The sequence below is a fragment of the Pseudorca crassidens genome, chromosome 10, assembly GCF_039906515.1.
Source record: "Pseudorca crassidens isolate mPseCra1 chromosome 10, mPseCra1.hap1, whole genome shotgun sequence".
NCBI classification, from domain to species: Eukaryota; Metazoa; Chordata; class Mammalia; order Artiodactyla; family Delphinidae; genus Pseudorca; species Pseudorca crassidens.
Genome location: NC_090305.1, coordinates 103,610,258 through 103,623,280, shown reverse-complemented (window position 1 = coordinate 103,623,280; position 13,023 = coordinate 103,610,258). Strand labels below are relative to the sequence as shown.

Genomic DNA, 13,023 nt, shown 5'->3' with positions numbered 1-13,023 from the left:
TGTGCATTGTAGGATATTTACCAGTATCTCCGTAGATGCCAGGAGTACCCCCTCTCCTAGTTGTGGCAACCAAAAATATCTCCAGACAGTGCCAAATGTTTTTGGGGGGCAAAAATCACCTGTTGTTGAAAATCACCAATCTAGGGGATAGAAAGATAGACAATACCCCTCAAGGAACTCAGAAATCTAGGGGAATAATAAGAATATGTGGTAGAAAAGTATAAGGGCTGTGAGAGAAGGACAAGCTCATAGGATTGGGATTCAGAGAAAGATCACAGAACATAGAATCCACCCAAGGTAAGAGTTACAGACAGAAGCACTGTTAGAGTTCATGGTAGGGCTCAAGCATCCTGTCTCATGCCCTTCCTGTTCATCCTCTATGTTGACCACTGGATTCTCATTCTTATATCTCGATTCCTGTAGACCATACCACTGCTCAGAAACATTCAATTCCTTGAACGTATATCACCCTTCCTACCCCAATGTCCTGAAATATAATACATCTTCTCTCTCTGCCAATCCAAATTTTCCCTCCTTCAAAGCCCTACTCAGACTTCCTGTTCTCATGGCACTCCAGTCCACACCCATTTCTCTCTTCTCCCAGTGCCCACTGTCTGGATTAAAAAGTAATCCGGACTGAAATGACAAATTTCAGTCATTGTACAATTAGTCATGTAATGAAGAGGTTCTCAGTTGTGGCTGCATATCAGAATCACCCATGGGACTTTAACAAAAATATAGATCCCAGGCACAGCCCTAGAGAGATTGTGATTCAGTTGGTCTGTCATGGGTTCTGGAGTTTGTAGTTTTCACAAGTCTTTCTATTGCTTGACCAGGTCCAAGATCTCCAGTCCAGGAGTGTATTGAGTTATTGCCTTACTATTTAACTTTTTGTAGTTATATGAAAGTTTACAATCCAAAAAGATTATAAATTGGTTGCAGGCAGACACCATATGTTATATGTCAGTATGGCCAAGTGGACAGAGAACTCTGGGATGAGGGTCTGAGGAGCCACGTACTAGTGTCAGCTTTGCCAAACCCTGGGTGTGCAGCTTTCTGAAAACCACTCAGCTTCTCTGAGTCTTGGTGGCTCATCAATACAAGGTGGGTCACAAGAGCCTCCCTCCTGCCTCACACTGCTTTTGTGAGAACTAAATGAAACAGTGGTGGGGAAGGTGCTTTGACACACTAAAGTGTTTCAGCAGTGTGTCTTAGTTCATTATTCTGTTCCCTAGAGCTGCATACAGAAATGCACAACAGGGGCTGGTACAGTCAGGAGTGGCCTGGAACACAAGTGGCCTTGAGTTGTAACATGAGTGTGTGTGCATATTATTCTCATAGATACAGATAAGAAGGAGGGAGAGCATTCTGGATAGAGGAATATCATCTGTAAAGGCTTGGAGTTGGGACTCAGGGTGGCATCGTTAAAAGTTCACAAGTGCTTCTCATGAAAGAAGAGTAGGGAAGAGCTGTATGTGTCAGGGGGGTGGAGGTGAGAGGCACTGGATGTCATGCTGAGGAGTTTGCATGCTGTCTTGGAGGCTGCAGTGGCAAGTTTGTTTCTGCCCAGATATTTATCGTTCCCAGCATTTTCATTCCTCTCTGAAAATCCAGTTTCCCTCCAGTATCATTTCTCTTCATCCTGAAAAACTTCCTTTAGCATTTCTTGAAATGGAGATCTTCTGGCAACAAATTCTGTTTTCTTTCATGTGAAAAATGTCTTTATGAAAGAATATTTTTGCCAGATATGGAATTCTGGTTGACGTTTTTTTCTATCAGCATTTTAAAGATGTTCCACTGTCTCTGTCGTCCATAGTTTCTGATGAGAAGTTTGTAGTTATTCAAATCATTGTTCATTTTCTCTCATTCCTTTCAAGATTTTCTCTTTTAGTTTTCTAAGTTTGACTATGATGTGTCTGCATGTGGTTGTCTTCATATAAATTCTGTTTGGGGTTTACTGAGCTACTTTAATCTGTAAATTCACATCCTTCAACAAATTTTGGGGAGTCTTCTGCTGTTGTTTTAGGGGAAGAATGCACTCCAGTCTCCTTCCTTTTCTTCTGAGACTCCAATTACATGTATTTTAGACCTTTTATGTTGTCCCAAAGGTCCCTGAGTCTCTGTTCTTTTTGTTGTTGTTCAATATTTTTCTGTTTACTTTTCAGATTGGATAATTTACATGGATCTATCTCCAAATTCACTGACTTTATTCTGTCATTTCCATTCTGCTGTTATGCTAATCCTGTGATGTTTAAAAATTCCAGATATTTATTTTCAACTCTATGATTTCTGTTTAGTTGTTTTTTATATTTTTTGTTTCTCTGCTGAGATTTCCTAATTTTTCTTTCATTACAAATATATTTTCCTTTGTCTCATTGAGCATAGTTAAGTTAGCTGCTATAAAGCCTTGTCTGGTAATTTCAACATCTGGGACATATCAGACAGGATTGGTTATTTGTTGCCTTGAGAACAGCTCGCACTTCACTGGCTCTTCACATGTTGAGTTATTTTGGATTGCTGACATTGTGGATGTTATGTTTTAGAGTCTCTGAGTTCTGATGTATTTCTCTGAAGAGTGTTGATTTTTTTTGTTTTAACAGGCAATGGGCTTGTTTAGACTCATAATGCAAACTTTGTCTCACCCGCAGTGGGCAGCAGCTCAAATCTCAGTCCAGTTTTCTGTTTCCCTGGAAGTAAACTGCCTTGAGTTTTCACTGCTCACACATGGTTCAGGGATCAGCCAAAGCTGTGGACTGTTTAATCATAGCATTTGGGACTCTACTTCTCTGTCCCTTCTGTAATTCTCTCCTTACTTTTCTGTGACTATAGTTGACCCCAGGTTTTGTCCTTTGATTCTTTGGGCCAGAAAGAACTCATCCCATGTTGATCCTTTTAAGTTTTGACTCTTCGAAATCTGCCTGCTTTTGCTTATTCTTCTGAGCCTTTGAGTAGTTGTTTTTTGTATTTTTTCCAAGTTCTGTGGGAGGATCAGCCTGTTAGGACCTGACTCAGCTATAGTGGGAGTATAACCAGCTGGTTAGTTTTTAAGCTGAGGGCTGCTATGCTCCATCCAGCATTTATGTGGAAGGTTGACTGGAGAGGGAAAGATCAGCAGATGGGGCTAGTAGAAAGACTAGTTAAGGAGTTACTAGCCAGACTTGACATGATGGAGGGTATTAGTAATATTTTTTAAAGAGGCCATTTCAGTAAAATAAATCAGTGGCATTCAGAAATGGGCTGTAGGGGATAAATGAGAGGAGGAGGGAATTATAGATGACTCCACATGGAGTGTGTGTGTCTGGGTGGAAACAAAGCAGTTTCTGAGAGGCTCAGAGACCCATATGGTTTTTGATGTGCTAATTGGGCTCAGTGGACATCTCTCTCTGGACAGGGATCCTCACCTAGAACGAGAGATTGGGGATGATATGTACGTCATATACATGTGGCTCACGAACTCCCAGGAAGATGAGCAGTGGCTGAGTTCACAGAGCACCATCGTTGGGACATTGGGAAGAGGAAGAGAAACCACCCAGGGGCCAAGATAATTAAAAACAGCTCTACCAAGCTAAGCCCTTTGCTTATTTTATCTGTGAAATCTGCTTAGTGCCCCAGAGAAAGATTCTGTTATTGTCCCCCGGCTCAGAGAAGCTAAGCAACCTGCCTCAAGTGTCCAACCACAGTGCTTGAGCTCCCAGCCACAGCTCACAGCTCTGTTCTACAGTCTCTAGAAGGAGAACTGGAGCAGGTAGTGTCTCTCTTAAGTGAGAGTGATCTACAAGTTTGAAGATGTCACACACTTGGCAGGAAGATGGTCATGGATCAGATGTTTTCAGAGTGTGGAAGGGGACTAGCATCCAGGCTGCAGAGAATGAGGAAGGGGCTGGATGGTGAGGAAATTGAGTGTGGACCTTTGGACCAGCAAGTGGAATCCTAGAAGGAAATGGGAGGAGTGAAGATGGAGAGCACTTTCTTAGTTCCGAGGAGTTCTGGGGCACGTGTAGGTCAGGGGCTGTAGAGCTACAGATGCCCAGGCCCTGGTGGGGCCACTGTGCATAAATAACTCTCTGCACACCTGAACCATCCAGGGCCTTACGTGCACGTTGCTCTGCCACATCCTGACAATATCTGCTCGTCTTTGGTGTGGGCCTTTGTGACTTAGAAAGCCACTTCCATAATCTTTATCTTATTTGAACCTAACACGAGCATTTTGACTCTGATATTGAAGATTGGGAGCTTCAGGGAGGCCCAGTGGCTTGCTAACCAGAGGCAGACCTGGGACTCACTCCAGGCCACAGAGTTCTTAGTAAGGAGTGAGTTGCTATAAGGGCAACTCACCCTCCCTGTGTTCTTCTCTGGGACTGCTACCTAGGAAATCCCACCATTTTGGAAGTGATGAAAAAGGGTGGCCCCTCCTCAGGGGAGGAGTGGTGACACATTTGGTGACTGCAGGAGAGGGAAATGAGCATGTGTGGCACGACCCTGGCTAGGTTCCCTTTTGCCATCTGCCCACCCACCTGCAGAGGGGTGAGGTCTGGTCCCCCTGCCAAGGTAGCTCTGCGTGCTTTCCTAGTCAGACCTGGTGCCTGGGTGGACCCAGCATCAGATTCAGGGACAGTGTTGGCTTCTGACTCCTATCCAACTCTACCAGAGCCAAAGCTGACTCGCCTGTTGGATCCCTGTGTCTCCTTCACAGTTGGTTACAGGTTTGGGTTGGAAAGGGAAAGGGCAGGGGTAAAGAACCATCATTATTTTTTCTGCTTATCCCTCAAAGAAAAATTGGAATTCTTATGTGTTCTCCCTGAAAACAGGATTCTAGCATAATAACCAGAAAGATCTTACAGCTCTCTTAGGCCCAAGCCAAGAGGGGTTTTGTGTTTTGTGGTTTTCTGTTGTCCCCCCTACCCGGTCAGGAACGGGTAGGTGGGACAACAGAAGCAGGGATCCACTGAGTCCTGTTTTTTTTATCCACAGGTGAATGAGCAAATGAAGCTGATGGTGCTAGGACAGGATTCTATCATGGCCACCTTTACCTCCCTGAATGAGACAGTAACACTCCCCATATCGGCCAACAGCTGTCCACATGTGACATCGCACAATAAACGGGTAAGGCACACAGACCAGTCACCCAGGCCTGACCCCAGAGTGTTTTAACATGGATTGTCACTTTGGAATGCCTTTGTTCTTCCTGCCTCCCCTACCCATACAAGGCCCCACCTCTTTACCTGTCTAATGGACTTGTACTCATCGTTCACTGTCTGACTTTAGTACCACCTTCTCTGTGAAACTTCTATCAAGAGTCTTTCAGGGGCTTCCCTGGTGGCGCAGTGGTTGAGAGTCTGCCTGCCAATGCAGGGGACACGGGTTCGTGCCGCGGTCTGGGAAGATCCCACATGCCGCGGAGCGGCTGGGCCCGTGAGCCATGGACGCTGAGCCTGCGCGTCCGGAGCCTGTGCTCTGCAATGGGAGAGGCCACAACAGTGAGAGGCCCACGTACCGCAAAAAAAAAAGAAACTGTATTGGCTCAATAAACTGAAAAGTCAGTCTGTAGATAGGCAGCATCAGGCATGGCTGGATCCAGGCCCTCAAAGGATTTCATCAGATCTTCCCATCTCTTGGCTCTGCCTTCCTCTTCGTTGGCTCTGTTTCCAAGGAGTTTCTCTTATTATGGTGACAAGATGGTCATGAGCCTCTCCAGGCTTATTGTTCTACCAGCTTTGGTCTCCCCAGGAAAAAGAGGAGTTCTCTTTGCTAAGCACTTCAGTAGAGGTGCCAACACCAACATCATTGGCTCCATCTACTTCCTGCACCTGAAATGTTCTCTGTGGTGAGGTATGTGTGTTGCTCTTACTAGCCAGGCTCGAGTAGTCATGTCCATCCCAGGAGCCGAGGGGTGTGATCAGCCCCAGGTATACCACTCGGGCAAATGATTAGGCAGGAGTGTGTTCCATAAAGGAAAATCACGGTGCTGTTACCAGAAAAGGGAGATATGATGCCGGATAGAGTAACTGCCCATGTATTGATGACCCTCTCCACCACCCCCTTTCCCATCCCAGGTAGAGTCTGCCTGTCCCCTTGCTCAGCCCTCCCAGCAGTGACTCACCTCCATTCCAACACTGCTTTATTTACAAGCCAGCCTTCTCTACCAAAGTGGGAATTCCCTGTGATTCCTACAGGTACTGTTGCCCTGAAGCACAGGGACTGCTTCAAATGAAGCACTTGCTAAGGGGGTAGGTGAGCCAATGTTGGAGTCTGGAAACTCAGTTCTTCATTCACTGGGTCTTTGTGGATCCTACTGTGTGCCTGGTCCAGAGTCAACATTGTGGAAAGAGATGGAGAGGATGAGGGGACAAAGTCCCTGATCCCTGAGGAGTTTATAGTCTGGAAGAGAATAGTTGACATTCACCATGAGACTGGGGTGGCCATGGGCTCCTTGGTGGCACTGACCGCTGGCATTACACACAGGGGATTGGCTCACTCAAGAAGCCTCCTTGGAGTGGGAGCCGGGGGGACCACACCTCCCAGTCTTCCCGGGGCCAGTCCCGGTTTACGCCTATCAGCCCAGGAGTTATTAGTAGCATCCCTCTTAGAAGTGTCCCAGTTTGGCTGATAAATTATAGTCACTCTGAAGGAGGCGTTTGCACTGTGAGGGCATTTGCCACCACATGCCAACAGGCTCGCAGGGCTGACAGAGCCCATAGGAGCAGCCAGCCCCACGTCTCCCCTTTACATGGGGACACGCGAGGCTGGCATTTGTTGGAGACCCATGTTATCTAAGCAAGACACAGAGAACACCTGTGTTTTTCCTGGAGGGAAGCGTTGCACCTGTTTTTTTCACTGCTCTTACATTTCAGCAGCATTTCAACTTCATTAGTTCATTAGCTAATTCAATAAACATGTATTAGCGGGCTTCCCTGGTGGCGCAGTGGTCGAGAGTCCGTCCGCCTGCCGATGCAGGGGACACGGGTTCGTGCCCCGGTCCAGGAAGATCCCACATGCCGCGGAGCAGCTGGGCCCGTGAGCCATGGCTGCTGAGGCTGCGCGTCCAGAGCCTGGGCTCTGGAACGGGAGAGGCCACAACAGCGAGAGGCCCGCGTACCGCAAAAAAAAAACCCCAAAAACATGTATTAGCACCTGCCGTGTGCCGGATTGGCTGCTGGGGATGTCGAAGTGAAAGAAGCCTCACTCCCTCTAGTCTCTGAAATACTTTCACTCTAATGGAAGGGGCAAAAGCATCAACACAGGTTTGTGATCCAGCTTGACTGGTGTGGTGTGTGGGAGAGAGGGGCGCTGAGGGAGCTGGTGGGTTCGTTAAAGGGATCTCATTGAGCACCCAGGAAACTCAGATGCCAGTGACTTCAGCCTACATTCCTCATGCCAAAGAGCAAAACAACGCCAGGATTTTGAGTCCATCAGGGCTGAGATGACTGCTGATTGATGAGTCCATTCCGTCAATTTGTATGACAGTGAGTCCATTCTGTCAATTTGTATTTTAAAAAATGTGCATTTACTTATCAAAGGCAATAGATAATAGAAAAATTTTTGTTCACATAAAATTCAGTAATGCTTTGTTTTTCTGGCAACCTCTTGTCTGGTAATCTCTGAAATTTGGAACATGGCTAAGAACCAGGATGTAAGCAGTTGAAGGCCCCCATGAACAGCTGAGAGAAATCACTCTAAGTTCCATGTACCGAACATGTCCTCTTGGCCTAGGAAAGCCCCTCAGTCATTAACATCTTATGTTTTCTTAGCTAAATGCAGCCTTAGAGAGCTAGAATCAGAGGTCCAGAGCTGTGCAGTCCAATATGGTAGCCAGGAGTCACAAATGGCTCTTGAGCACTTGAAATGTGACAATTCCAGGCTGAGATGGCCTGGAAGTGAAAGCACACGCTGCACTTCAAAGACTTAGTGTGAAAAGAGAATGTAGCATTTCTTATTGATCATTTATTTTGATTACATGTTGCAATAATCATATTTTTGATGTATTGGGTTAGATAAATATGTTATTAGAATTAATTTCATCTTCTGAGAATGTTTTTATCTATTTATTTATTTTTGGCTGCGTTGGGGCTTTGTTGCTGCGCTCAGGCTTTCTCTAGTTGTGGTGAGCGGGGGCTACACTTTGTTGCAGTGCACGAGCTTCTCATTGCAGTGGCTTCCCTTGCTGTGGAGCACTGGCTCTAGGCGCGCGGGCTTCAGTAGCTGTGGCTCACGGACTCTAGACTGCAGGCTCAGTAGTTGTGGCTCACGGGCTCTAGAGTGCAGGCTCAGTAGTTTCTGTGCGCGGGCTTAGTTGTTCCACGACATGTGGGATCTTCCCAGACCAGGGCTCAAACCCGTGTCCCCTACATTGACAGGCGGATTCTTAACCACTGCGCCACCAGGGAAGTTCCCTGAGAATGTTTTTTTGTTTGTTTGTTTCTTTCTTTTTTTGCGGTACGTGGGCCTCTCACTGTTGTGGCCTCTCCCGTTGCGGAGCACAGGCTCCGGACGCACAGGCTCAGCGGCCGTGGCTCACGGGCCCAGCCGCTCCGCGGCATGTGGGATCTTCCCGGACTGGGGCATGAACCCATGTCCCCTGCATCGGCAGGCGGACTCTGAACCGCTGCGCCACCAGGGAAGCCTGAGAATGTTTTTAATGTGGCTTCAGGAATGTTCAAAGCCACACATGCAGTTCGCATTATATTTTTAGTGAACAGTGGGGATCTAAAGGTGGAATCCTCATTAAGGGAAGCTTGCAGAGGCTGACAGTGCGGAAGGAGGCTGGAAGTTATCTATTAAAAAGGACATTGTAACTCAAAAAGCATAACCATCTTGGAGACATCTAGCGTAGGGATAAACAGACAAATACATTAAAACAGCTTCTGAAAACCACTGCATTCTAGAGGATAGTTGTTGATGTTGACCAAGGAGACTGACTTGCCCCAGAGCATCCTCGTCTTAACCTCTTCTGTTTGAGAGAGCAGGGTGGTGTACTGTATATTACAACCTTCTGACTAGATAAACAACAACAAATGAAGACTTATTGTGGGTAACAGGATTTCCAAATGTTGACCCTAGCTTCCAGGTTAAACATCTTGGAATATTTTTATGTGAAATCTCGAGGCTGGCAGAGAGCCTCAGCTAGGAGGTGGCCTCAGGCCTTCCCTTTCCTTGCTGGGCCTCAGTTTCCCAATTTGTATAGTGATGTGTAAAGGCCCACCCAGCTATCCCACACTTCTCTCCTGGGACTTTAAAAATCCATTCAACTGCAATCGTGTGTGTGTGTGTGTGTGTGTGTGTGTTTGGAGCTGGCTGTCACCCACTCATCAGCAAACCTGTGGCCATCTACGAAAGCTGAGGGGTGGGAGTAGGGTGGTTTCTTCCCTCACACTCCCTGTCAGTGGAAAACTTGTTAAACCCATCACCCTGGAAGGAACCACCCATCAGAGCGATAGGCAGAATGGCAGTCCCAGCTTTTATAGCCCTGCGGCCAGGCTCCTCACTAAATTTTCTATCAAGACAGCGCTTTGGAAGCAAGGAAATGGCTCAATTTAAATGCTTTATTAGCCCAGTGCTGCCTCAGATCCTTTTGGGAAGCAAGACTGGGTATAAATTATAAATAAATAAATAAAATTAGCCCAGAGGCAGAGGTTGGGGCCAACAAACAGAAGGATGGTTGAGGCTTTGCTATTAATTGGAGCATCGTTTACAGAAGCCCTGCCTACAGGACAAAGAGGGATACGTGGCTGACTTTATCGCTCTTCAGAAAGTCTGTCCACCACTCACCCTGCTCTCTCCACCTGAGGCTTCAATTCTGCAGAGGAAAAATTATTTCACACCTCCTCTGTGTGAAGTGGGAGATATAGACTGCATGGACCCTGCCTTCAGGGCTGACGAAGTTTAGGGATAAAGAAAGTAAAAAGTGACCAGAACCCAGGGCAAGAAGGACAGGAATGAGCAGATGTGCAAGCTCAATGTGGGGAGTGATTGCTGGTAGCTTAGCAAGTCTGTAACGCCTTCCTGAAGAAAAAGTCACACCCTGATTGCCATTAACTTCAGAATCTGAACCTAGTTCCGCCCCGGCAGAGGCAGAGGTTGAACTGCAGGGCGGCCTCACTGTCCCATAGGAGCTCCGGAGCCAGTGTGGCCCTTCGGAGTAATCCTGAACTGAGGCCGGAGGCCTGGGACTTGGTGCCCATGGGAACCAGTCAATCTGTGTAACCCTGGCCTAGGGCAGTCTCTCAGCAGAGAGTGGCCAGCAGGGTGAAGAGGGTTCTGTGGGTCGTGCGATAGAGGGAGACAGGCAGCAAACGTCCAGAGAGGCGTTTGTCCATCCAGTTATTCATAGCGCAACAAGCATTAATTGAGTGCCTTCTGTGTGATGGGCACTTGGACACAAAGGAGACCAAAACCCGATCCTTGTCCTCTAGGAGCTCAGAGTCTGGCTGGGGAGACAGGCTCCCACGCAACTGATCACTTCACAAAGGGCTAACCTCTGTCTTCAGGCTGCATAGAGAAAGTGGTGAGGGTCCAAGGCAAGGAACAGTTCTGCCCAGTGCAACCAACCTCCCTGGGGGGGGGACGTTTGAGGTGGGTTGGGTCAGTGTGTGGGGATTCACTGGGCTGAGGGGAGAGAGGTGGGTCCCAGGCAGGAGCGGCACATCCTCTAAGCCAGGGCTTAGCCTTGTGGTCACTGGGCTTGGCAGACGGCTCCTGGCGGGGCAGGTGACAATGCCCTTCCCCTCGGCCTTTCCCCAGATGACCCGCAGAATCAGCAGCATGGATGAAAAGATGTCTAAGATGAGTCGGGCCCTGGCAGAGATCAAGAGGCGGTTTCAGAAGACAGCGTCCCAGTTCATGAACTCCGTCCTGCTGGCGGCAGGTAAGGAGACTATATAGTACGATTATAAATCTTACTACCTAGCGTTATAAATATTTCTTTGTTTTCCCATCCCCGCCCCCCACTCCTGCTTGGAGTTCCCAGAGGCAGGGAACTCCTGTATGGGGTCATCTTTATGACCAGTGCCCAACATTTAGTAGATGTTTGGTAAGTGAATGAAGAAATGAGAGGCCCTTGGCCAGTCTAGCAGAGAAAGCAAAAGAAAAATAAAACAAAGAACATAGATGGAAATGACTTAAGTCTGGAGGCACAGGGAACAACATGGATGCATAGTGTACCCAGCCTCTACATTGAGTGCATAGTGTACCCAGCCTCTACATTGAGTGCTATAAAGGACACAAAGCTGAATGAAACACAGGCCCGTGGGGGAGGATGGATCAAAGCTGGGTCTTGACAGATGGCCAGAACTGAGATTGATTTGTTCTTCCATTCAGCTAGCACTTACTGATCCACTAGCTGCACTAGGGTGGGAGCACTGGGCCAGACAACGGGAGGCAGCAGACTGCGAGAGTAATGGCCTGGAGGGGGAGCTGTGCAGTCTCACAGCAGGGCATGGCGGCCAGGCCACGCCGGGGAGTGACACCAGTGTCTTCTGTTCAGAGGCTTGTTCACCGTAGAATATCCGGTAAAGGAAGAGGCAGAAATCATTCGGACCAGATTAAGGTCCGGGCCCTATCCTGAGCACGCCACCAAGCTGAGTTTATACTCAGGAGAAATCCTTTTATTACGATCTCAGTCAGCCCGACCCGAATCCTCAATTGGAGAGTCTTCGAAGGAGGAGCCTGTGTTGGCTCCTGTGAGCACCACTCGGAAGAAACCCATCAAGGTCCAGGCCAAGGCCACAGTCACACCCAGGTGGGCTTGGGCCTTCACTTCTTCCAGCTTCTGTGTGTCAGATGCTGAGATGGGTAGTAAACACGCGATGGTGAACAAAACAGATGAGGCCCCTCCCTCTTGGAGTTGAAATTTTAGGGGTGGGGAAAGATAGAAGATAAACATGTGAAGAGCTGAACTATTTTAGTTAGGGATAAGGCTGGGAAGAAAGCAGACCGGGGACATGGGTTAGAGCCGAGGCTGGCAAACTGTGGTCAGGGGCCAAATCTGGCCCCACTGCCTGCCTTTTTTATGCGTGAGCTAAAAGTCGTTTTTATGTTTTTATTTTTTAAAATAAATTTATTTATTTATTTTTGGCTGCATTGGGTCTTCATTGCTGTGCGTGGGCTTTCTCTGGTTGCTGCGAGCGGGGGCTACTCTTCATTGTGGTGAGCGGGCTTCTCATTGTGGTGGCTTCTCTTGTTGCGGAGCATGGGCTCTAGGCGTGCAGGCTTCATTAGCTGTGGCACGTGGGCTCAGTAGTCGTGGTTCACGGGCTTTAGAGCGCAGGCTCAGTAGTTGTGGCTCACGGGCTTTAGAGCACAGGCTCAGTAGTTGTGTCGCATGGGCTTAGTTGCTCCGTGGCATGCGGGATCTTCCCGGACCAGGGCTCGGACCTGTGTCCGCTGCATTGGCAGGCAGATTCTTAACCACTGCACCACCAGGGAAGCCCATTTTTACATGTTTAAATGCTTGGGAGGAAGAAAATCAAAAGACAGGTTTTTCGTGACATGTGAAATGATATGAAATTCAAATTCAGGATCCATAAGTAATGTTTCAGTGGGGCACAACCATGCCCACTCGTTTACATGTTGTCTGTAGCTGCTTTCCTGCTAAGATGGAAATTTTGAGTCATTGTGACCAAGACCACCTGGCCTGCAAAGACTAGAGTTTTTACTGTCTGGCCATTTGTAGAAAATGCTGACTGATCCCAGGCATGGAGAGTGACTGGAAAGTGGGGTGGGATGTGGTACACTCGGTAGACAGTCGGGGAAGCAGTTCTGAAGAGATATTTTAATGGAGGGCTGAAGGATTAGAAATAGGCACAAAGAAGGATCAGGAAGGATCATCAGGCAGAGGACAGAACAAGTACAAATACCTTGAGATAAGAACAAGTTTGGTATGTGTGAAGAAAAGTGAGAAGACCAGTGTGGAGCATTGTGAGGAAGGGGGAAGAGGGATGCAAATTGAGGACAGAAAGGTAGGCAGGAGCTGGATCAGGTAGCCTTGTGAGTGTTATAGAGGAAGCCGTTCTGTACCTGCAAGGCAGG

At 47.7% G+C, this 13,023-nt stretch overlaps 1 protein-coding gene across 1 annotated transcript in view; it reads left to right on the top strand.

The window, feature by feature from the left end:
- The window catches only part of C10H3orf20 (chromosome 10 C3orf20 homolog), a 33,336-nt gene extending 21,401 nt beyond the window's left edge, over nt 1-11,935 (top strand). The window contains 3 exon segments of the mRNA XM_067755582.1: nt 4,972-5,103; nt 10,738-10,861; nt 11,482-11,935. Coding sequence (XP_067611683.1) covers nt 4,972-5,103; nt 10,738-10,861; nt 11,482-11,843 — 618 coding nt within the window. The 3' untranslated portion in view covers nt 11,844-11,935.
- Nucleotides 11,936-13,023: the final 1,088 nt, after the last annotated feature.